Source organism: Neopsephotus bourkii, unplaced genomic scaffold (assembly GCF_033783945.1).
Source record: "Neopsephotus bourkii isolate Nb327-2 ecotype Australia unplaced genomic scaffold, CSIRO-AGI_Nbou_v1 NB_1630, whole genome shotgun sequence".
NCBI lineage: Eukaryota > Metazoa > Chordata > Aves > Psittaciformes > Psittacidae > Neopsephotus > Neopsephotus bourkii.
In genome coordinates this window covers 3,184,471-3,209,712 of record NW_026902105.1, presented here as the reverse complement: position 1 = coordinate 3,209,712, position 25,242 = coordinate 3,184,471, and the positions used below count along the sequence as shown (strand labels likewise).

At 36.0% G+C, this 25,242-nt stretch overlaps 1 protein-coding gene across 46 annotated transcripts in view; it reads right to left on the bottom strand.

Moving 5' to 3' along the window:
- The window catches only part of RIMS2 (regulating synaptic membrane exocytosis 2), a 448,541-nt gene that overhangs the window by 318,415 nt on the left and 104,884 nt on the right, over positions 1-25,242 (bottom strand). For all 46 annotated transcript variants that reach the window (XM_061373344.1, XM_061373350.1, XM_061373349.1 and 43 more), the window contains one exon: positions 13,057-13,367. In XM_061373344.1, the coding sequence (XP_061229328.1) occupies positions 13,057-13,367 (311 nt within the window). The remainder of the gene's footprint in view (positions 1-13,056; positions 13,368-25,242) is intronic.

The window sequence follows — 25,242 nt, the reverse complement described above, 5'->3', positions numbered from 1 at the left end:
ATGAATCAGTAGCTGTGCCACAGAACCAGGTATACCTCCTAGTGTAATCATTTTTAAACTATCTTTGTCTCATGTTATCATGGATAACTTTGACTTATTGGTTAATGTCCTTAGCTCAATATAGATTTTGGATCCTCAAAACTCTCCTCCGAATTCTCTTTAATACATTAGTTGAAAGGCAATATGGGAAATATTATTTAAATATGAAAAGGCATAAAATAATTGAAAATAATTACACAAAATATTTAATTTTATTTATTTCTCTTATCTCTGTCCTTCTCACCCTCACTATTGTGTGAATATTACACAATACATATAACTTGCATAGTGAAACAAAAAGCTTCTATCACTACGGCACACCACAAAAACAGAGAAAAAAGTTACACCTTCAGATTTAAAAATGTTTAGTGGAATACAGTTGAGTTTGATGGGTTTTCCAGCACAAGTAAAATAAGGCACTTGGATTTTCCTATTTTGATAATAATATTATATGCTATGTGACATGTTCACAAAAACAAGTCTGAGTGCTAGGTTTTAAGTACATTGTTGCCTACGTGTGTTCCGCAACAAAGCTCCAATACCTAGTTCCTGCCTCACTTGCCGAATCTGGGAACTTCTGTCTTCCTCTCTTAGAAATTGCACATTTAAAAATGAAGATGTTATTGATCTTAGGCAAATTCAGAAGTTGAATTTATATTGTCTGAATTTATATCGTCTGAAGTTACAACAGTGACACCCAGATTCATTCTGCTTAGACATCTAAGGTGCGTATTTTAGAAGCCAAGCTATCTTTTTTCTTCATGTATAATTGATAAAGAGAAGCATGTATAAAAAAAATTCATGTGACCAAAAATTGCATGAGTGCCCAAAAATAGGTTTAATGAAGTGCTCTTATGTACGGCTAAGTACCTTATTTAGGAGGTATGAATATAGCTCTGTAGTTGCATTTCTATTGCTGAGTCTGAGAACACTCTCCGGTCCTGGTTTGGCTGTGTTCTGGTACCATTTCAGAAAAAAAAAGAAGCTGTGCACATTCCCTGCCATTTTCCTACCCATGCATTTTCCCAGCATATAATCCAAGCATCCACAGATCTGCATGTTTCCTAGGAAAATTCCTACGGATGGTAGATCTCCCATATTAAAAAGGAAGCCCTAAAATCTAGGGATATGTCGTTTTTAACCCACGGCCCTGACCTAAAACATAATTTATCTAAAAAGCTGCTGGGGCAGAATTTGCAATTGGCAAACATAAAACAGTGCATTTGTCTAGTAAATGTAGACATTACTTCTTCAAACTGCAAGACCCTGATTCTAGTTTGTCATAAATAATTCGTAATTTTGTTTCATGCCTGCAGGACCGGTGGGCTCCCTACAGGAGAAATAAATCTGTTTTTCTCTACAAAATAATGTCTGTAAATTCTGGGTCATAGAATGATCTTATAATCAGTTCTCCAATTTCCTCAGAATGTCTGACAGTTTACTGAAGTGACTATACATAGCTTTTAGTATGAATATATACATTTGTGTATGCTCATACCTGTGGTATAAAATATAAAAGTATTCTTAAAGTATTAGAGGAATATGATTAAGATGGCAGAATCAAGCAATCAGAGTTAGAAAATATCTAACTGAGACTTCATTTCCCTGACTAAAGGAACAGCTGTATTACCTGACAGGAACAGAAAGCTGTTATACTCTGGTTGAATAAGCATAGGAGTACATGTAATACACGTTGATACAGTAGGCTCAGTATTCACTAGATGCCGCATCTGGCAGAATGAGTGGTTTAAAGTAGCATATTTCAACCAATTTTACCTTCAGCTAACTCACAATCAATTCGTATTTCTTTGCACCTCATTACAGTACATGAATCCTGCTTTATGCCTCATTTGCAGTTCTGGATGGTTCACCAGTGAGATGTGTCTCACTAGTCAAGAAGTGCTGGCCTAGAACAGAGATTTGATTGATTTTTGAAACAATGCATTGAAAACTTCATCTGCTACAAAAGAGATTTCTGTTCTTCACTTTCACCAAAAGTTATCATGTCACCTTTCAAAAAAAAAAAAAAAAAAAGAAACCACAAAAGGTGATTTGAAGAATTGCTAACAAGCTATTATGCATGATTAATAACATAAAATGCTAAAAACAGAAGCTGGAAAAACATGCACTAACAGTTTCCAGACATCTGTCCTCTCTGCCTCAGGATGACGTATTCAAGGTGAAAGTTGATTTCCTCAGTGCTACAGGCAGATCATACTTATATTCCTTATTCTGCAAATTATACTAATTCAGGAGAGGACATAATTAGCACAAAGCCAAAGGCAGAAATTAAATCCTACAACAGTCCACTGATGATTACCAACAATGTAAATGTGCTCAGCACGGTAATGATTTCAATAAACACAGATAAAGAGATAGCATTCTCTTTGTGAAATACATAGTTATCACCTTCTTTGGATGAAATCTTTTGTACGAACACTTCTTTGGGTGAGCAGGCTGATCACAAAGCTCCTTATTATGCAGAGAAGTTATACTGATCTTGAAGTCCATGGTGGTTATGCATTGCAGAAATCGGCTCTTTTACTTTCAGAAGTTTGGAATTTAATTTTAGAATTATTTTTATTCACCTGGAAAATATCTTAAGAGATTTATTGCAGTATCTCTATTTTCAGGTGATTAAACTGGACCTTAAAAGGATTCCAAACTTGTGTTGGATGTCAATATGTCCAGGTGATCTGTGATGGAAACAAAGGCTAATGTATGTGTTAACTAGAAGACAGATCATTCTCCAAATGACAGTAAGTTTGAGATTAGCCTTTTAATCTTTGCAACAGTAGCTGAGAGAACAAATCCATGTACTGGGTTGTTTATTAATTTCTGCTGTTCAGTACACTGGATAAAAGTCGGAGCCTTGCATATCTTGGGAATGAGTTCAAAAAGACTAATTTATCTTGCTTTCATGTCATTATAAGATTTATGATCTCCTGGGTTGCTCCTATCTTCAGTTGACTGGAATACCAGAAAGATATTTTCTTGATGAACAGGACCTCTGGAATTCATTTTCTTTGACAGTGTCATGGAGCCTGGGTTTTATAAGTATTAAGTAAGTGTAAATATTTTACTTTGGAAAGTTTTCCACTTAATACTGAAGCTTTATCTTAGTGGAGCAAAGGCAGTTCCAGCCATTACATTAAATGCTTTGGGAGAATGGGGTGTTAGAGCTAATTTCATAATTGATTGTTATCCTAACTGTAAGGCTTCATGATACTTGGTGATATACCACAGAATAAATTTCCAAATAAACCTCATTTTCAGAGAGAAAAAAATGCTTCCAAAAGAGATACCATATTCCACATAGAGCATGAAATTTAAAATGCCTGTCTTGAGGGAAATCTGGTTTAGTTAGCTTCTCCGGGCTTAACTCTGAAAATAACAAACTGCTTTTGTGAATATCTGCAAATGGGACACAAGCATTCTTATAAACACTCTTAATTACTTGAAGAAGGAGTGAAGAAATGAAGTAGGTAAGAATAAATGGTCCTGATCTACAACCGTGCATCAGTTATCTCTGCACTGTAGTCTAGCACCATCCAAACAAGTTTGTCGAGGAGGAGTTGAGACACTACTAGTGCTGGCCTTAATATCAAAAGCCCCAGAGTTTGTTTTGAGTGATTCTCATCTACAAATTATTCCTCCCTTTTCTATTAAGTGACATATCTTCATTTTTTCCTTCTCGCTCTGATTCCCAGGGTCTTTACAATTCATATTTCTTCTCTTTTAGGGAAGAATCTCTGATAAAAACAAAACAACCACCCCCTCCCCCCACAAAAAAAACCAACAACAACAAAAAAAAGCCCAAAACTGGTGCTTAGCAATTAAAGTATTTTTGCTTTCAATTTTATTCAAAGATCCAATTTCTTGCTGAAAATATTGATACATATTTTCAAAATGAAAATAAAATTTCCAATCATGGTATTTACTTGAGCTGCAAGACCCAGGAAGTACCCCAAATATACATTGTTTTTTAAGAAATGCAAACCATTACATTTGATTTCTTTCAAGAATTCCTTTTTCTTCCAATCCCTCTTAATGAATGGTACAGGAAGATGAATCATTAGCTGTACCTTTTAGGAATAAAATCCAGTTAGCACCATAAGGAGGTGAAATTGCTGAACTATAAATGTTGTCAATTTTTTTATATTCAAGAGGTGAGATTGTTGAACTAATTGTGATTTTTCTTCTAGCTTAAATATTTTTCAGAGTTCTAACTGGAGCATGAAGATACAACTAAGGCAGGTCCATTTTTGTCAGCCCAGCACCTCCTGCCAGAGTCAACAAGATTTAATTAAAATTAATCTACCTCTGGGGACAAAAAAAAAGTTCTGTGCACTGATTTGGAACTTTGGAATTCAATGTCTCTCTGAAACTTTCCAGTTTATTTGGAATGACAAAGAAAATCAGATGCTTTCTACATTAATATTATCTGCCTTGATGGCAATTTTTTTTATTATTTTTTAAGTGATCCTTAAAGAAGTATATCATTTAAAGTCCAGGAGTTGCACAAAGTCATTACAGAGTAAAACCTCTTGCCATTAAAATGCATTTTTTCATTCTAAACGAGGTATTACCATAAGAACTGTTGTCCATTCTATTTTCTTTTTGGCAAAGAAAATGGGCTTTCTTTATCAAAGTTCATGGTTCATCCCATTACAAGCTGCATAATAAAAACTTACTTTGGCAGACAAAGTACATCCAAGAACCCATTCAAGCATATTGTATGAGCTGAGAAAACACTGGACCAGAAACTGGGAAAACTATGTTTGGAGAAGCTTAACCTCCTGTTATTCTATGAAGACGATACTGCAGTCCTTAACAGCATTTCCAGGAAGCCCAGTGCTGCAGAAATGAGCATTTTCTGATGCAATTTTCTGAAAGAGCAGGGCATGATTACAGGGCACGGTGCTGCAGAGTGCAGAGATGTCAGAACAAGATGCATATACACAACCCACTGCATATCATACATATGGATTTTTAAAACTCCACTTTAAGAGTCACTGACTTCGAGTCACCCACATTTTTTAATGAACTTGAAATGACATTGAACTGCACTACTTTGCTGGAACAGGTAACTATTCCCTTAAAATGCCTGTGGCCGTCTTCTTGGTTAATAAAGAACGCTGCAAAGCCTGTTTTTACTGAAAGGCACAAAATTGAGATTTCTCAAAGCTTGGAAACAAAGTGTCCACTTACTTTACCTCACATCTGAAAGGATACTTATGAATGGTTGCAGGATTGTTGGAAGTTGAGGAAGAGAGGTGAGCTAGAGCTCACGAAAAGAAAAGAACTGGGTTAGAGAAGAAAATAATTTCTGCCTTTAAGTGAAGGAATACCATCCATGTATCTTCAAAAACACTTCCAATGTCTAGCCAGAGTTTGGTAAAAACCCACACCAGTGACAGATAATAATACACAAAAGAAAATAAGCTAATAAAATAAATATATAACTAGATAAGGACATTCCAGGGTAGCCAAACAAGGCTTTGGCTTGAAGAAGAAGGGGCGGAAAAAGAAACAAAATAATCATGCTACAGACAAGAAAGAAAACAAAATTATATTGCATAATAATGTAAACTTAAATTGCAATATGGTTACTCTGGTCCTATTACATTCATTTTTAGTTATATTTTTCTGTCAGATCTCAATAAAAGAGACTGACATTTACTACAATTATTACATTTGCCATGTAAAACATAAATAACAATTAAACTGCACTATGGAAGTTACTGCTTTATCATTTGTGACTTCTACAGGCACAAAGAATCAAAGACAGAATTTCATCAGTAATAACTATTCATTCTCATTTTTAATTCAGTCTATATAGCTATGGTAAAAGGTATGAAAATTAAAGGCATTCATTGAATTGCCTCCTGCAGATTCCAGAACCACTTCGCTGCCAGAAACCACAAACTCAAGTTAGCAGAGACCATTATTAAATATTAGCCATTTCCCTCGGCCACACTCCATGGTGTAACATATTCATAGAATCATAGAATAGAATCATAGAATAGTTAGGGTTGGAAAGGACCTTAAGATCATCAAGTTCCAACCCCCGCGCCATGGGCAGGGACACCTCACTCTAAACTATATTACCCAAGGCCTCGTCCAACCTGACCTTGAACACTGCCACGGATGGAGCATTCACCTTTATATACCAATTTTTTTAAATAAGAAATTGAAACAAAATCTGTTCTTTATACATTCGAAGAGAGCTTAGCCTCCAGAGCACAGCACAACTAAGGACTGCAAACACACAGTGAGCTTGCATGTTTGTGCAAGGTCAACAAAACAGCACTTTAAGAATACACGCACAACCAAGACAGGTACTGGCCTCATTAATTTAAAAAAAATAAATTAAAAATACTCCTAGCCTCCATTTTTTCTTGTACTGTTTTATTTCAGGGTCAATTTAGCTAAACTCAAAACTACATTTAATTCCATAAATGTAAGCTCTAGTTAATACTTAGTAAAATATGTTCTATTTTCTGATACAGCTGAGGTCTGTGTTTACATATTTAGATTATTAATGGTCTTTTAGCACAGTTAAAGACATAGCTGTGATATACAGAAGCATAACACTGCAATGGAAGGCCAAACTCTGCTTCAAAGATACTGAATATCAGCACCAAATATCAAGACTTTCCTGAGCTCATTCTGCTTAAGTGAGAAAAGTAAAATAGTATGCGCTATTTTTCGGTAAGAAGTATGCAACAAATGTACATGATTAATAAAAAAACAAGCAAGCAATCAGTAACAGAGCAAAATATAAACACCATGTTGCAATGGAATTATTTTTTTTAAGGCACTCTACAGTAAATTGTGAAAATGAAATTCCCCAAAACCAAGATAAGATTTGCTCACTGCAGAGAATGCTTGTAGCTGAGTTCAGACTGTCACTTAAAGCTGGAATTCAATCTCTTTGTTATGTGTTTAATTAAAACATTCTTTAATGTTTGAAAAGAAACACAGCAGATTTAGCCTGCTTATTAAAGTAGGTTAGTTCTGCTACAGTTAGGGAAGTTTTTTCTCTTCTCCAAACAGATTAGCTTTCTCTTCAAAAAGATCCCAGATTCTACCTACCATTGGTCAGAGGCCCAATGCTGCTCAGTACAGATTCTACAGCTAGATAAAGGTTGGTTTTTAAACAGTTAAAAAAAAAAAAGGGTGGGGGGGGATTTTCTAGTAGGACATCATTGGAAAAAAAAAGTAAAAATTCAGTATGACTAGCTCATTGGTTGTTCTGCTGTTTTAGGGAATATGAAATTGGAGGAAGGGAGGGAAGCAATTCACATCTCAGAAAAACCACACAAAAGCCACAGCGTATCTACACATCCTGAACATTGCCTTAGCGTTGTCACTATGCACGAGTGAGAAACCCTTAAGACTAAATTACTAGACAAACAAAACTGTACTAGCAGTTTTGTTTCTCAGAAGACAGTTCTGCAAAGGTAATAAAGAGAAAAAGCTCCCCCTCTTCTCCAGAAGTTAGAAAAGAATCAAGATGCTACAATCCATTGCAACCTACCAATAGCAGGTGGAATCACAATAAACCTGCTATAGGTAGTCTGGGCTGTTGTTACTGGACAAAGCCAGTACCCTTCAGGACCTTCTTACAGAGACTCTGCATTACAGATGGTACCAAGCTCCTTACTCATCCTCATAAGTAGGCATAGCTTAATCCTTGCCATAAGTGTCTAATTATTTTATTAAAACTTCTGCACTAAAGGATTCCTGACTTTTGTGGACCCAAGGTACTTCTTAATTTAATGATTAAATACTGCATTTTCTCTGGCTCCCTTCCCATAAATTTCTATTGTTTCCCCTGCCCATAGTTATTATTAATTTCCTTTTTACTCTAGATTGAGACAGGAGATAAGCATAGCTTTAGTTTCTACCTGAAAACTGGAATAGCCATAAAATGTTGATCCACTTCCATAAATCTGTATGTATCACAGTATCACAGTATCACAGTAGGTTAGAGATTGGAAGGGACCTCAAAAGATCATCTAGTCCAATCCCCCTGCCGGAGCAGGAACACCTAGATAAGGTTACACAGGAACGTGTCCAGGCGGTCTTGAATGTCTCCAAAGAAGGAGATTCCACAACCTCCCTGGGCAGCCTGTTCCAGTGTTCCGTCACCCTCACTGAGAAGAAGTTTCTTCTCAGGTTTAAGTGGAACCTCTTGTGCTCCAATTTGTACCCATTACCCCTTGTCCTTTCATTGTTGCCACTGAGAAGAGCCTGGCTCCATCCTCGTGACACTCCCCCTTTATATATTTATATCACTAATAAGGTCACCCCTAATCTCCTTTCTCCAAATATAGAGACCCAGCTCCTAGTCTTTCCTCTGGGGTGTTTTTTTGTTGTGGTGGTTTGTTGTTTTTTGGGGGGTGGTTTGTGGTTGGGGGTGGGGGGGTTTGTTTTTGGTGTGGTTTTGGGGGGTGTGGTTGTTTTGTTGGTTTTGTGGGGTTGTTTGGTGGTTTTTTTGTTTTTTGTTTTGTTGGTTTGGTGGGGTTTGGTGTGGTGTTGTGTGTTGTGTGTTTTTTTTGTTTTTTTTTGGTGTTGTGTGGTTAGACTCCGCCCCATAGACTACAACTCTCTGGCTTCTCTCCTTCAGCCAGTTCACAGTCCACCTCACTACCCGATCATCCAGACCACACTTCCTCAATTTAGCCGCAAGGATGCTGTGGGAGACCGTGTCAAACGCTTTGCTGAAGTAGAGCAACTGACATATGTAGAGGACTGACATATAAAAGAGGAGTTTTATGAAGAAGAAACTTGTTTCTTCTAAGTTATTACCTCAAGAATCATACAAAACATACACTGAAGTGGAAGACAGACACCACAAGAAACAAAAGCAAAACTACCGAGACTACTGTTTTCAAATTGACACTGTTTTCACTTTACAGCTCCACGGACTGACTATCAAAGTGGTGAAAAATGCTGGAACAGGAGCAGGAAGATAAAACCTTATTTGGATGCAGTTCAAATTCCTTTAAACCTTGAAACTTCAGTTAATATGTTAAAAAACACTGTAGAGTACCTCTAATGCCCAATTTTTGCATCCTGTTCTAGTACCAGAAAAAGTCAGCGACAGCTCTTTGCAGCCATGTATGGAAAAGAATATTTATTCAGTTTTAAACTCAACCTGCAAAATAATTTGTACAAAGTATTAGATTTATTCATAAAGTGAAGGAATATCATTATGCTTTCTCAACAATTGTGGTTTCTTTCTACTGGAATAGTTGACAGTGATTAAAAAAAAAACAATAATCAGGTTGGTAATTCTTACATAAAGAATTCTAAAAAGTTTAGAGATCCTTTTGTCCTTAATGGATACTTCTGAACACAACCAAATCTGCACAAAGTACTGTCCATCTGAGCCTTGGATATCAGCTGCATTATTTTAAACAGTCTATATACATTTAATATTTCTCACTGGCTTTAAAAAAGTCAGCAGGTAGAAAAATACAGGTTAAAAGTTAAAACGCCTTTATTTTACATGAGATTGCTTACAACTACGCTTCATTTCCACAGGTCCAAGATAGTACACTTTTGAAGAGACTTCGGCTAAAGATCTATCAACTCAGGTATTCAAAAATAGAAATAATCCAAATCAGAGGCTGCACTACAGTGCTGTGTCATACATGTTGCAGAAGAAAAATAGTGATAATCCTGGGAAATGGCCAGTTTCCAGCCTTTCAGAAAGAAATGTAATTGTTTGATACTTCATGTTACATTGTCATATTTTAAATTGCAATAAACTACCATCAGCGATGTTCTCAGTATCACTTAATCATAATCCAGTAATTAAAGAAGAGACATTTGAAAAAAGATATAATATGAAACAGATGGACAGACGTTTTCATTTATTTAATTCACGCTACTTTTTGATGTTTCTCAGCTAGTTTATGCCTGCTTTTTCTTCTCCTCTTCCCCCTTATTTTGGTCTCTTTTTTCACTCTGTTCACATCCCGACATCCCCAACAGCAGTCCCAAAAGACAGAGCCTATGCTGCCAACTCATACTGGCAGTCCTTCCAAGAATGAAAGCAAAGGGACTCTGGGGACCACTTTCATTCTACTGCCATTGGTAATGCAACAGAATAAAACCTTTCTATGTGGGAAAACCTATATATACATTCCATAAAGAACATGTGCACAAAACCTGCATCTTCAGACTCAACTAGGCTCAAAAGTCTTGCTTGTAGATCTTAAAATAAAACGTATTCTCCAACGCCACTATAGTATGTGGAAACCATCATAAAAATCCTTTTTTCCTGAGATAAAAAGGATGCTAGAAAATTAAGCTTCCAAATACAACCACTTTTAAATATTTGAGACTTTTTTGACTATTTCCCTATTATTTTGGACATTTGAATAGCCATGATTTTCTTCTAGAATTAGCTCATATATATAATATTCTATAATACCAGAATAGCTTCATTTCTGCATAGAATTAATTTAATAACAGAAAAAAACTCTGCCACAGTGATCTCCCATAAAACATGCTTCTCTACAGGGTGATTCTTGCGGTTAACATTATGAAACCAAAAAAAAAAAAAACAGAAGAAAAGACTTTAGGAAGCTTTTAGGAAATTGCTTGACCACAACTACAAACTTCAAATAGATAAAATGAGTTTTCTTAACTTAGTCAATAATAATAAGCAAAACATGTATAGATTTATAAGTTTTAATACTGAAATATACCAAATTATGAAACATATTGTATGCATGAATTCAGTACAAAGATAATAATATGTTATCTTCTGCTCTTAATAGTGGTTGAACGTAATAAAATTGTAAGGCTTCCCAGTATTACTGCTGAGAATAGCAATGGCACAATGACATACACAGGTCCAAAATTAAGGCCGTATCCCCATCCTTGAATTCTGGGATAATAGCTCTCAGAGACACTGATACCCACTTGACCAATCAGACATCGATTGGGCACCAAAGAGGAGTCTTTTTAATTATCTCCAGCAAAAGAACATTAATTAATAAGAGAAACATTAGGGAAGAAAACTATTCAGAAGACCTAATTTTCAACAGCATGTGATATATAACATAAATATATTCTAAGCATACTTGTATGTGTTAATTAGTGAATTCTTGTATAAGTATCCAAATAAAACAGGAAGAGGATAACAACTGAGAAAAACAATTTGGTTTTAAATAATATGTTGACTAGATGTGATCACAATCATCAGAACAGATATGATTTCAGGCACAAAGTCTACATTCTTCCTGTTGGTAAATATACTTTATACTGTCCATGTTTATCATGTAACTCTACTTTGGTTAAGTGCATGTTACATATCTAATTACCTATTTATTTGTATATCACTTTCTCCCTCTCTCTTTCTGCATGTGTACAATATAAAACCACTTTTAGAGCTGAAATATTGCTGAGAACAGGAAGGAGGCTGGAGGGGGGGTTATCATCCCAATATATATGATACTCTCTCTCCTGCTCCTTAGCATCAAATTAAAGGTGCCAGTATTTCTCAGAGATCATGAAGATAACTGAGGAACACTCAGAGTCACTAAATACTGAACCCATGAGCTGAAACCAGAGTAAAGGGCAACAGGCAAAACAAGTTAAACAAAAAGGTTTACATTAATTACATTCAATTTTGTTTCCAAATAAAATATGGTGGAATACAAAAGGTGAGGGAAAAGGAAAACGATTTTATTACCTGTAAAAGATATTATAAATGTCTAACTTGTTTCAAGCTTGCAGAATAAACATGGTAATGAGATCATAGCTGGGCAGCAGAGGAAGGCTGACAGATTATACTGCTCCAGCTGCCAAATTCTAAGGCAGGAGGAGGTATCTTGCGAGAGTGATGGTATCATTTCCATGGAAACACATGAGTGAGCTCACTCTCATCTTTCCCTTTCCACCATATTTGAAGTTCTATTATGGTCGTCCTCAGAAATTAAATCTATACAATGAAATAATTTTTATTTTGCGTTCCAGTAAAAGTTTGAGCCTTCCGGTGCCTTTTGGTACAGTCACATCAAGAAAAGGGAGGAAGGCTCCAGCCTCTGGCTAAACCAGGTCTTACTACACTAGTGCTGAAACAGCTAGTTTCAACCAATGCCGAGTAACACTGAGATAAACCAGTGAAGAAAAAATTCTCATACTAATGACAGTAACTAACAGTAAGAAACTGAGAAGCCATAGAATCATAGAATAGTTAAGAGTTGGAAAGGACCTTAAGATCATCAAGTTCCAACCCCTCTATACCTGACACCAAACCATGTCACCCCAGGCTCTGTTCAACCCAGCCACCACCAGGGATGCAGCATTCACAACTTCCCTGGGCAACCCATTCCAGTGCCTCACCACCCTTACAGTAAAGAATTTCTTCCTTATATCCAATCTAAACTTCCCCTGTTTGAGTTTTAACCCATTACCCCTTGTCCTACCACTACAGTCCCTAATGAAGAGCCCCTCCCCAGCATCCCTATAGGCCCCCTAAAAGCCGTGAAAAGACGCAGGCCACCACACAAAGATTTCAAAGTATCACAAAAAGTATCTCCAATACTTCAATACTGCAACTACTACCAGATGTTTTAATTCAGTAGTATGAACAGCCACCACCTTCCATTAACCTGTTTTTTGAGCCCTGTTTCGGATTACTAGAATTCTGCTAGCAAGCTAGTAGCCATTAAAAAAACACATGGTAACACTCTGTACAGTGCAATGACTATGATTCAACAAAGCTGCAAGCACTTGGACGAGCTCTGTCAAACTGCGATTGTCATTTTCCATGTTGTTTTTTTAATAACAAGGAATAAGGAACACACGTTGTTCATGACCACCTGAATACAATAAGAGATCCCCCAGCTGCTGCTTCTAGGGCTTGTTTCAAAAAGCCCAGGAAGTATCTTAACAGGCTACAAAATAAAAATAAGATAAAAATTTTAAAAGAGAACGTTTTTGAATAAATTCAGTGGATCATAACGGTACAAACACTAAATATGTTCTTACCTGTCTGACGCTGTATCACTTGTTACTTGATGCTTTACTCCTGAACCATTCTTAATTGAGTCTTGTCTTGTGAGCCCTTGAGATCTGTTTTTGTCCAAAACTTGTGTGGATATGTCACCTGGTGGTCCTTGGTAATGTGAATGCTCCTGAAGCTTTGCTTTTTTCTCTTGAGGTGCTTCCTCATTCCGCTGACCTCTATTACCTTCTTGGTCAGGCTGCTGTGGTGCGTTTGATCCACTATTATAGAACCAGGCTCCTGATTTTGTGAGGATTTCTTGTTGTTTTCGGCACAAGTTACATACCCACATTACCTGTTCAGACATATTTAAATGGAAAATCTGTTAGTTTGTAAACACTATACACAAGGTTTTAATCAAGCATACAGCAACTAATTTTTGCCATTTCCAAAGGTAAAAATATTACTATTTTAATTCTTTCTGTTAAAATTACGTTAGCCACAGCCTAACAAAATATGCCTGTAGAACCTTGGAGGATATTGGTTTAGAAAAAAATGCAAACACAAAAATACTTTCATTCTACCTTTGCTTAATCATTTATAATACAAGAGAAGGCAACAGACAGCAGCAGTGCAAATGAAAAGGATCTCTATATCAACATTCAAATAGCAGGAAATGTAAGATTTGAAAATTAAGATTTGAAAATTAAGTATATAGGTTGATACTGAAAGGATGATAGGAAAAAGGAATTTAAAAAAATCAACCATTAAACATTTAATCTGTTACTAAGTCAGAAGAAGGAATTTTGGAATAGATTCTTTACTTTTGCAAACAAGTAATTTTATAATTCTGCAATATGCTCTGTTGATTTACTTCAGCAGTGGTCTGTATCTTATATTTACATGAATAAGCTCACTTCAAGAAATTGCTTGATTTTCAAAGCTATTGTAAACTAAAACCATTCTATAAGTAAAGTAACAGGATATATAAGCTGGTGAGTCTCTCCACTTCGTAGGCAAGACAGCTTTCACTGTATGCTTACTGAATTATTAAAATGATTACAGCTTCCCAGTTGTGAGATCCTGCACATAATAATGAGATTTTTTAACATTCTAAAATGCACTTTCTTGCAAAGCTTTTTTATCCCATCACCTTAGTCACATGGCAGTGCAGGAAATTGCAAATGCCAATTATCTGTACATTAATTTCACATTCAGTTATTATGTTATATGAGAATAAATCAGGATGCAATCAATCAAATACAACAGACCAACTACTGATACAATGGCACTTTCAAACTGGCTATTGCATTAAAATTTGGACTGTAGATAGCACTAATTCACTGCAAGTTTAGTTCTTCACTCCGTATTTTTCATATTTAGTCTTAGCTTTTCTGTTTTTTGTTTAGTTCTCAGACAAAATAGTATTATTTGTAAAACTTGTTTCTTGAATGTCTACACTGGGCCTTCAATCTAGTTATCATGCTTCCAGCTCTAACCCTACGTCTACCTGCCTCTTTTTCAAGGACTTACAGTATAGGACTTTCGAAGACTCATATTAATGCTCTGCATTATTCTTTTAAATGCAGCTTGCTCGATGGTTGAATCACATGGAAAATGTAGTTTCTACCTCCAAAATACGTCCACCTCAGTCCACCAGAAAAGATTTCAGAAGTTGCAATCTGTATCTTACTTTTATTCTCCAGGCAGTTATAGAAAACCTGAGTCATGCTGTCTAGTCAATTCTCACCATAAACACTCTGATGAAAGCTTCATATAGAAGGCTACTTGGATATAATGTTCATACACAAATGAAACATACTGAGTGCCTCATTCACAGACTGCCAGGCTGGGGCAGGAAAAGGAGGTATCACTTGTCCATTTAATGATGGCAATATGCCCCATCCTGGTAAAGTTCCTTCTTAACTTTTCATAGTGCTGACACTCCATCTATGAGAACTCATGTCTGCTTATTTCAACAAGACAGAACAAACTGTCAAAGCACTGAGGGTAAAAAAGAGACTCCAGAGACTCCATGAATAGCAGCTTGGTGTCTGAAGCAGGTTAGATGTCCTGAGAACAAAGAACCAATACTGTGTACGCTTCAGGCCTGGCCATTATTCAAACAGAAATTTAAGAGTAGGTCTGTTTTGCCTTCTCTAATTAAGTTAGAGAGTACAAGAAAGATCCGAACTGAAATTTCAGCAGCAAAGACAGAAGTACTTTTAGACTCTTTAATTAATAGCAATTAAAAGCCTTTAGTATTTCTGCTTGGTTTGTACACATCTGAAAGACATTCTAAACTTTCCATACACCTGCCAGTGCAATGAAAGAGCCAGACCTGAAACAATCATGAAGTATACAAATATATAATCATGTGAATAACTACAAGATAAAATCTCCCAAAGCTTTTGTGTGCTAATTTTGCTTCTATTAGTAGATGTTAAAATGTCACAAAAACTAGATATCACAGTCTAAACACTTGAGCAACTATGTCCTTGGCTGGCAGCCACATTTTTTCCAAGGACAGTGCACTCCAGGATGACCAGTATTATTCTCTTATACCCAGCAGAATGAGAGGTCCTTCTGAATGAATATGATTTAATATCTCCTCCTCTAAAAGTAGAGTCAGGAAAAGTACTCCTGATCTAACTTGACTCCTGACTACTTTTTTTTTCTAAAGAAAAAATTACTTAATGGCATTTCATGTCAAAGAAAATTCTAGTGTGAAAAATTAATAAATTTATACCTTTTTCAGGGTTTTTTTCTGCCTAAGACTGTTTCATAATACTAATAGGTAAGACTTCTGATAAAGCCTTATTTAAAATGTACTTTCAAGATTCTTACTTGCATAGTGTTGACCCAAGCAACTATACTTCTAGTTTCAAATAATCACACACAATGAGCAGAATGGGATACACTGTGGCAGACACATGAAGTTCACGTGCTGCAGTGATCACCAAGAAATTCAAGTTCCCAATTAGTACAGGACTAACTGACTTCTCCATCTTAGCATAACATATAGAATCATTCTTGCAATTTAAAAAATACTGGTAATTTACAGTAAAGACCTCTCAATTAAATGACAGACATGCACGTAAGATAGTATTATAAGCGCACAGATGGAAAAGTGGCATATTATTGGACAGGATTTCTCCTTCTGCCCCCAGGTGTCTGCAACAGACTGTTGAGCAGCTCACATACACGCAGAGCATCTCTGTTCTACCTGCCAAGTCCCTGCCAGAACACAGCATTTCATGGGACTGTGAAGCAACATGGCAGAGAAGTAAAGGGATTGCATGTTTAATACATGCATTTTGACATATCTGCAAAGAACAACCACAGAAGTTTCCCTTGTAACGTAGTACTTAAAAAGGAACAATCCCTTCAATCAGAAATCTGCACTCTGAAATAGGCACAGTACCCAGTACACTCATTTTCAAATCTCCTAACCACTGCTCTGAAGCGTTCAACGGTCTGAACACATTTTGTATATGAACATCAGTGTTGCAATTTGTGGCCATTAGCTCTTCTCAACATGGGAACACTACTAATGTGGAAAGAAAAATACGGACAAAAATCTGCTCTTCAACATCGCTGTTACTTAAGTACGAGTTTAAAACTAGAACCTGAAGCGGCACCGTAACTAGGAGTGCATTTCAGTACAAAAGGCTGAAACACCACCTAGTGCCTAGAATAAGAATCGATGAAGTCCTTTTCAGATAAATGTCTCCTGTTTAGTGTGAAAATAACCACACAAACTATAGCTAGTCTAACTTTTCACAATAACTTCCTAATTTAATTTGGTTTAATAAGAAAAAAATCTTTTTTTTAATACAACACTGAAATGAAGTATTCCAAATTTGGATTCAACAGATTTACCTCAAACCTTCCACTCGCTTTCCATTCACAAAGATTTATACCATACATGAAACAAACAAATTCTAACTCATTTGGGATTTCTTCGCCATTTTTCACAAGATTATCTGTAATATGCTTTCACTTCTGCTAACACTGACCAAAAGCTCACATAATATTACTGTCACAAAATATTAACTCTTACTATTACATAGGCCCACAAAAATTCTGCAAAACCTGCAAGAATCAGATACTTCACATCTACACATCAGGCATAATTAAGGCACAAAAAAAAATAATCACTCTTATGTATTGTCCTATCAAGCATTACAAATTTGTCTATTAAACTCTTCAAAACACACTTCACATACCATTTTAAATTCAGTAAGATGGGAAAGATATTTGTAAACAAATTACATCTGCATACAGTTTAAAGCAAAAAAAATCTAATTTAATAAAAAGCATATATGACAATCATTTTAATATTTTCAGATAAATTATCTGAAAAGACAGCCATCTTACAAAATACCAATCACTCTTCCCCTAATTATAATTAGAGATGGCCTAACAGAAACTTCTAAGAACAAAATGGAAATGTTACTTTATTTAATGTTACTTTATTTAAGGCACAGTGCATTTGATTACATATCAGCCTGAGTTTGATAGTTTAGACACTGCAATCTAAGAAATAATTACATCAAATACACTTCAGCCTTCAGAACATTACTTTGAATTACTGGTGGGCAGAGGTGCAAAACCATACTGAATGTCTTCCAAACAGTGAAGTTTAGTATTACAGATTTACCAAATCTCTTAGAGTCCACCTGCTTGGCAGAAGAACCCAGTATATTAGCATTCTATTAACTGTTGTGCTTGCTTGCGAGTGTTCTTTAGAAAATTTCAGTTGGTTTAAATATATAGGATTTGGGGGGGGTTCCCCGTATTTTATACAAGATACAATTATTTAAACATTATACAAGGTAACAAGAACACAGTATCAAAAGCAAGGGGGAGAAAAATGGAAGAGTAAGAAAACTCTTTGGGTCCACCATCAAGGTAACTAACCATGTTTAGTAACAGACTACAGTTAGCCCCTTTATTTTTTTCAACCTGTCTCGGATATAAAGCAACTTCATTATATCATGAAGCAGTGCAATGTTTGACCCCACCCTGTATCAAGGAAGATTTTTAAGGAAGAAGTACTTCATCCGTACATTAGTTACTATGTTGACTTGGAATAGACATTGCTGAGTCAGCATGGCCACTCAGAATCATGAGTCAACTGTGCAGTCATCAAAGTTATGTCTATATAGCAAATCTATGCATCAGAAGATTGTAGGTCAGGGAGGTTCAGACTGGGCATTAGGAAGCACATCTTTAGAAACAGAGTGGTCAAACACTGGAGCAGGCTTCCTAGAGGGGTGGCTAATGCCCTGTCAGTGTTTAAGGCATTTGGACAATGCCCTTAACAACATGCATTAACTTTTGGCCAGCCCTGAGTTGATTAGGGAGTTGGACTGAATAATTGCTGTAGATCCCTCCTAACTGAAAAAGTCGATTCCTATCGCTATTCTATTCTTATTCCCATTCCCAGTCCCATTCCATTTTATTCTGATACTGCACTGTAGCAAATAAAGGTTATATCTCAGTATTTATCTATTCAACTATACCTTATTCATTCAACTATAGCTGTGGGATCCTTCACCCCTGTTGCCATACCATTTCCTTCTGTGAAATTAATGCATTTAGTCAATAAAGTATACTACAGGAGCCACAATAATCTCTGAATTTATGATTGTTGTAAGACTTGATAAAGATTATGTACTTTTCCAGTATTTTCCTATGCCACTAGTCTGTGCTATGGTATTGACTTTCACTTTCACAAAAGTAATAAAGTTATAATCAGTTTGACCAAATGCCAAATTGTGATAATGTTTATTAGCCCTATATCCTCATGACACACAACTACCTATCTCACAAAATTGTATTAAATACCACAAGGATTTCCAATACCAGTATATTCTATAAAAAGAAGCAGTTTATGTGAAAAATTACTGATATTCTTCAAGATCTGTAAAGCCACTTACTTGGGTATTTTTATTACGGCACAGGCACAACTCAACACAGGGCCATAAAGGCTCATTAAATGAGTGGATTGGATTTTGGCATGACACAAATCTGCCCTAAGTGAACAGACCCTACAACACAGTCGCACAAAGCTTTCCTTTAACCTTGGAAACTCACACGATTATGAAATATATTGAGAATGTACAGTTAAACTAAAGTTGCAGATTTTAGGAAAGCAAGAGAAATAAGTATACATTTGCTGTCACTTTTCTCAGTGAGTTTAAGCTCACTAAATAAGCATACTGGATGGAAAGAGACAACATGTATTGATTCCCATTGCCTGCTGATTCAGGCACCAGCTTTTGTTTTAACTTTATAAAGTTCCATTTTAAAATTAACTAGAAATAATAAGGCAAAATTCTGTCAAAATGCTTGTCCAAGTCCTACAGCTAGAGTGGAAAGAATGCCTTTTAATTTTCAGCTCTAATTTATTCCAAGCTAGTTTATTGCTATTTATTCTTGTACCAGTGTTGTCATTCAGTTTAAATAGCTCCTTTCTCTCCCCAGTGTTTGCTGCCTGATGTTTCCAGAGAGACCAATCACATACCCTCTCTGCTTCCATTTTTCAAGGACAAATAAATTTTGCTCTTTCAGGCCATGCCTATACAAGCAAGAAATAGCCATGTCATGGGGGTAGGTGCTGGCCCATGATTGCTCGCTAATTCTTATGCTTCCTGGCACAGTTAGGCATTTGCTAACCACCATCTCCCAGACAATGCCAGCACACAGTTCAGGAGAACAGCAAGGAGCAAGAACTTGTCCTAATAAGCTACTTGGACACAGCTACCCTGCTATGGAAAGCAGAATTCAGGGTTGTTGAACAGGACTGAACCACACAGGAGTCCCTGACACATAGTTCAGAGTAGAAATCCTTATTCATTCTTAAATTCCTGATTTTACACTTAGTGCTATTTAATCTCACTTATTTTTACTACTGGAGGTTCATAAGGTCATCTGGTTCTTTATTATATAGTATCCAAGTTGTGTCACCAGTGTATTTAATTATGGCATTCTTGTTCTCTATTGCAGGGCCACTAGTGAAAGTATTAAAGATCCTCCCCAGTACTAATACTTAAGGAACTCAGCTAGGAAATTGCTTTCTCCTCTATATTATTATTCAATTAATCCTCATATTATCAGTTTAACCAGTAATTTCTAGGTGGCCTTGTATCATTTAATCTTCTGAAAAGAAGTTACAGTTAATTGTTACATTCTAACCCCTAGACATTTCTACACACAAATTATTTCCTTGAACTCCTTGGTTCAACTGACATTGCCTATTTGTTTCTTTAATTACTAAAAAGAAAATAAATACTTCTCTCTGTAGAGACTGTTAGAGCAACTTTGCTGATGGATTAAAAATTTGTGATGGAGGAAAAGCAGTTAAATTTTCGGTAGAAAAATACAGAAGGGCAGTTATGGCTGGAGTAAGGTAATACAAATGCACATTAGAATTACTGATTTTCAACAGTTTATAGTGAATTGATTGACAAAACCAGAATGCCTGAAAATATTAAGTTTTATTTAAAAAACATTTATTTAAACATATTCTTATTTGCTTAAATACCTTACAATTAATTTAGGCAAAATAAATACTGTGTTCCACCAGATTTGGCACATAACAGAATCATCCAAATGACAAATTGTTTTATTTCACAAAGATTTTTACCTCAAAGGCACCAGTAAAAATATTCAAATATCTTAGTGATTTGATTCTGAGATTTTTGTTGACTGAAACTCCCAATTAAATGTTATTTATGCCACTTTGTATTCAAACTTCTCTACTAATGTCACAGCTTCATTAAGGAACCGGCTAATAAAAATAACAAACTATCTACAGCACAGAGGTGCTAGGCATATTCACTAGTTAATGCTTGCAAACTGTTTGAAAATGAGTGGCACTAAGTGTTCACAGGTTATTTAGTACTACCAGACATGATATCAACATCTAAAAGGCGCCAAAAAGAGCGAAAATGTGACAGGACCACAATAGGCCTGGGGTTTGTATGCAGATGGCATTAAAAAATGATGGCATTAAACTGAATGCCATCTGAAGCAAATAGAACTACACCATTTTCATCATTTGTGTCACCACTCATTACTGAAATTGTCTGAGAAAAATGAAAGATCCAACTGTAATGAAATGTAAGAATGGAAATAGAAAAACTGATATACCTGTCAAAGAGTTACTGCTGTACTGAATCACGCATAAACATTTTTCAACTTAACATAAACTTGCTGCCTAACCTTTCAGTGCAAGCTGCAAAGCTTAGACAAATATGAGACACACATAACCAACAGAATCATAGAATATCTTGAGTTGGAAGGCGCCCATAAGAACCATTGAGTCCAACTCCCTACTCCTTTCAGGAGTATCTAAAACTATGGCTAAGAGCATCATCTAGATGCTCCTTGAACTCCCACAGGCTTGGTGCATGACCACATGCCTGGGAAGTTCCAGTGACCAATCACCTCTCTCAGTAAAGCACATTTTCCTAAATGCCCAATCTGAACTTCCACTGACACAGCTTCATTCCACTTCCTCATTTCCCATCACTGGTCACCTGAGAGGAAATCAGCAACTCCCACTTGAGGAACCTGTAGACTGCAATGAAGCCACCCTTCAGCCTTCTCTTCTCTAAGCTGAACAAATCAAATGACCTCAGCTGCCCTTGAGACCTTTCACTATCTTGGTCTCCATCCTCTGGACACACTCCAATAGTTTGATGTCCTTCATATACTGAAGCACCCAAAACTGCACACAGTACACAAGGTGAGGCCACACAAGAGCAGAGTAGGACAGTCACCCCTCTCAACCGGCTGTCCTATCGAGGCTGGAAACCTACATGGAGATGCATGCTGCAACAGCTACACATCTTATGCCTACATGAGATGCAGCCACAGTTAACCCCAACAGAACAGCAAGAAAATTTAAAAGAATATTTTACATTTATGCTGGTATTACCAGTTTTGTAATTTTCAAAATAGAAAAGGAGAGTAAGTGTAGAAAAGCAACACTTAGAGACACCTAATAGAGTCAGATATGTATTACTTACAAATCCCTAATAAATAAGAGAATAAACAGATTTTACAAAAGGAAGAAGGAACTTTTGTGCAATGAAATGAAGTTTTGAGGTTTTTTTTATTCCTGTGTCAAATAGTCCCCTTTGTTAAGAAACACGTCTGGTTAATTGCCTACATTTCTACTTCACACTCTCTGTACTTCCGTAATTATTTCTTCCTTTAAAATATCTACAAATTCCACATATGCAAAATCCTTCTGGTAATTCACTATCCTGTTGAGGTAGTTAGTTGAAGGGTAATTCCTCTTCACTGCTACTGTAAATTAACAGGCTTTCAAAGTGTTATTAGTGAGATTACTGCTTCCCCTAAAACAAGTGTTACTTCACATTTTACTCAGATAATTGTATCTACAGTTTAATGACCACTTCCTGCTTTTTTTTTTTTCATTTGCATCCTTCCCTCTTGCAGGGAAAGAGGTAGAAGGTGGTAAAATTCTTCACATACAAGTTATGTGTATACACTATGTATATAAAGCAGAACAATACAGTCTCATACCTTAAGTCCTTCATAAACTTCAAAACTCTCATATGAGAATACAGCATTATGTTACACCTTCTTAGAGCTGTATAAAAAGTAGAAAAGCAAATCACCTGAAGTACTGACAGGCACTGGTAGTACCGTAACAAAATATTTCTGGCTCCCTCTAGTGGCCTTCAGTCGTCTACCATGTTAGTAATTTTACAGTAATGCACCAATAGTAAAACGCTTTGGAAAGTTACGAAAACTTTGAAGTCTTCCCTCAGTAATTCTGGCATTTCTGTAAACACCCCCTAAAGTGAGCCAGATTTCTTTAAAGGTTCCTGTTTAATTTTTTCTTTTCTTTTAGATTTCGGATCTAGATACTTAAGCTTAAAGGCCCTGGTTCAACAATGTATTGATCTACTACCTAAGTATTTCAACAGTGTCCGCCCCACTACAGTGTTCTCCAATAACACTGTTCATGCTATAGTGTCAGCTTTTCTATAAACAAAACTAAGTGGAGGTACTTTAGGATTTCTTAAAATCTGTGAAGCACAAATTTTCACAGTGCAAATCCTTGAATATTTGTAACTTTGCAAACTCCCCTGTGTCAACAGTGAACATCAGCCACAGATCAAGATGCTTCAAATACTTTTATTCTTAGAACAGTCTGGGTTTATTTTTTTTTTACTTTTTTTTTTTTAAAGACTTTTTCACCTCAGTAGTATGCAGGTTCCCCTTAAAATAGCTGGTTCCAAATAGCAAACTCATTTAGATATATCAAAGTGACAAAAAAATTAAAGATTTCCTTTAGTTCTCTTGCACAGCTCATATTATCAGAGCATTCAGTAGCAGGAGCTTTCAAGTTCAAAATTAGAACCAATTAAGCATTTTTTTTTTTAATTATTAAAAATATACTTTAAGAACCTTAATTTTATTCCCTAATTTGAAAACTCTTTTCTTCCCATATCTGCCAGTACAAAGAAATCAAATGTTTGAAAACCTAATTGAAATGTTACAGAAGCACTGACAAAGTTTTGTGTAGTCTTTCAGTTAGGTTCTTTCTTTGCTTCTTATAACTAGGATACTAGCTTCAGTAATATGTGTAAATCAAAGTGGATAACAGATTATGAGTATTCCAGTAAACTGCCTCCTGGTTTTATATAACAGATGACCATAATTGAGCTTATGAAGATCAGTTTACTGCTGTGGATCCTAGAACCAAAATTCCAGCTCATTCCTCAAAATATACTTATATACACTGATAATATTCCAAAAGATTTTAAACAATTAGTAAATTGTTAAGAAAACAAAAAAAACCACAAAAACATGGGAAGATTGAGAGCGCCCCCTACTACAAGTAATGCGTGCAAAGGCAAGAGTTCCAGCATCACTTAACTGCCACAAAGAGATAAATCTCTCAAAGACTGATTCTGTGTGTGTCTGATTTTCAAGTGAGGGAAGGAGGGAAGGAAAGCACTCTTTCAGGGGAAAAAAAAAAAAATAGATCATTATTAGTTAAGTCAGAAACAAATTTACCATTAGACAGCACAGAAGACTTGATATAATACAAAAAAGGGAAACAGTATTCTGTTTCTTAATGTATCTAATCTGAAAAATATGTTTCCATGACACAGCTGATACACAATTTACAGCCTGCTGTATCCAGCTCTGACTCTGACTCAGTCAATATCAATGAACAGTATATGCTGTCCTCAGTTTTGAAGCAATATGATAGTACTGCATTTTTCTTATATCTGGTTCAGAACTACATGTTACCTGAAACATGGTACCTACAGTTTTTGAGAGAGTAACAGATGGTTAACCTCACCACTATTTAAATGTGTTTATACAGTAAAATATTAAAACTGATGGCTAAAGGAGCATGTATTCCACAAAGCCTATAGAGTGAGGATAGGTACATTACTAAGTTTTCTACCACTTTCTCTAAATTCGCTGAAATCATCCTATTCAAAAACCAAGTCCATAAAACTGGCTACTTTCACCATTTTCATCACATTCACATCAAGGTCCTCACATGGACATAGTATTCAGTTCATAGTTCTGAAGGATGATTTTTTCAAAATACAGCAGTTCATAATATTAAAGTTATGAAGTACGGGCAAAACCCCCCACATTCATGCAGTTTCACTGACTGTTAAAGAAAAAAAGGATTAAGATGAAATAAAAATTTAGCCATTTCTAACTATTCTATGATTCTAATTTAAAGGACTCCTACGGACCTGGGTCAAAATTACCGGAAAGGTAAATATTTATCATCTACTAAATATTTATTTGCAGAATTTCTTGGGATCAGTCATTTCTTCAGTCCTATTTGACAAGTTATTTCCTATGAGCATATGGCACATGAGAGAGGAAGAACTCACATCAAAATTAGTATCATCATACATATTTAACTATAACCAGAGTTTGAACATTATCATGCACAACTGAAAGGATGAAAGCCACATGATGTGCTGGTTTGGGCTGGGATTGAGTTAAAATTCTTCACAGTAGCTTGCCTGGGGCTATGTTTTGGATTTGTGCTGAAAACAGTGTTTATAACACACTAATGTTTTAGTTACTGCTGAGCAGTGCTTACACAACATTGAGGCCTTTGATCTTCAGACTGCGCTGCCACTGATTAGGTTGGAGGTATACAAGGAGTTTGGAGGGGACAGAGCCACGACAGCTGACCTGAA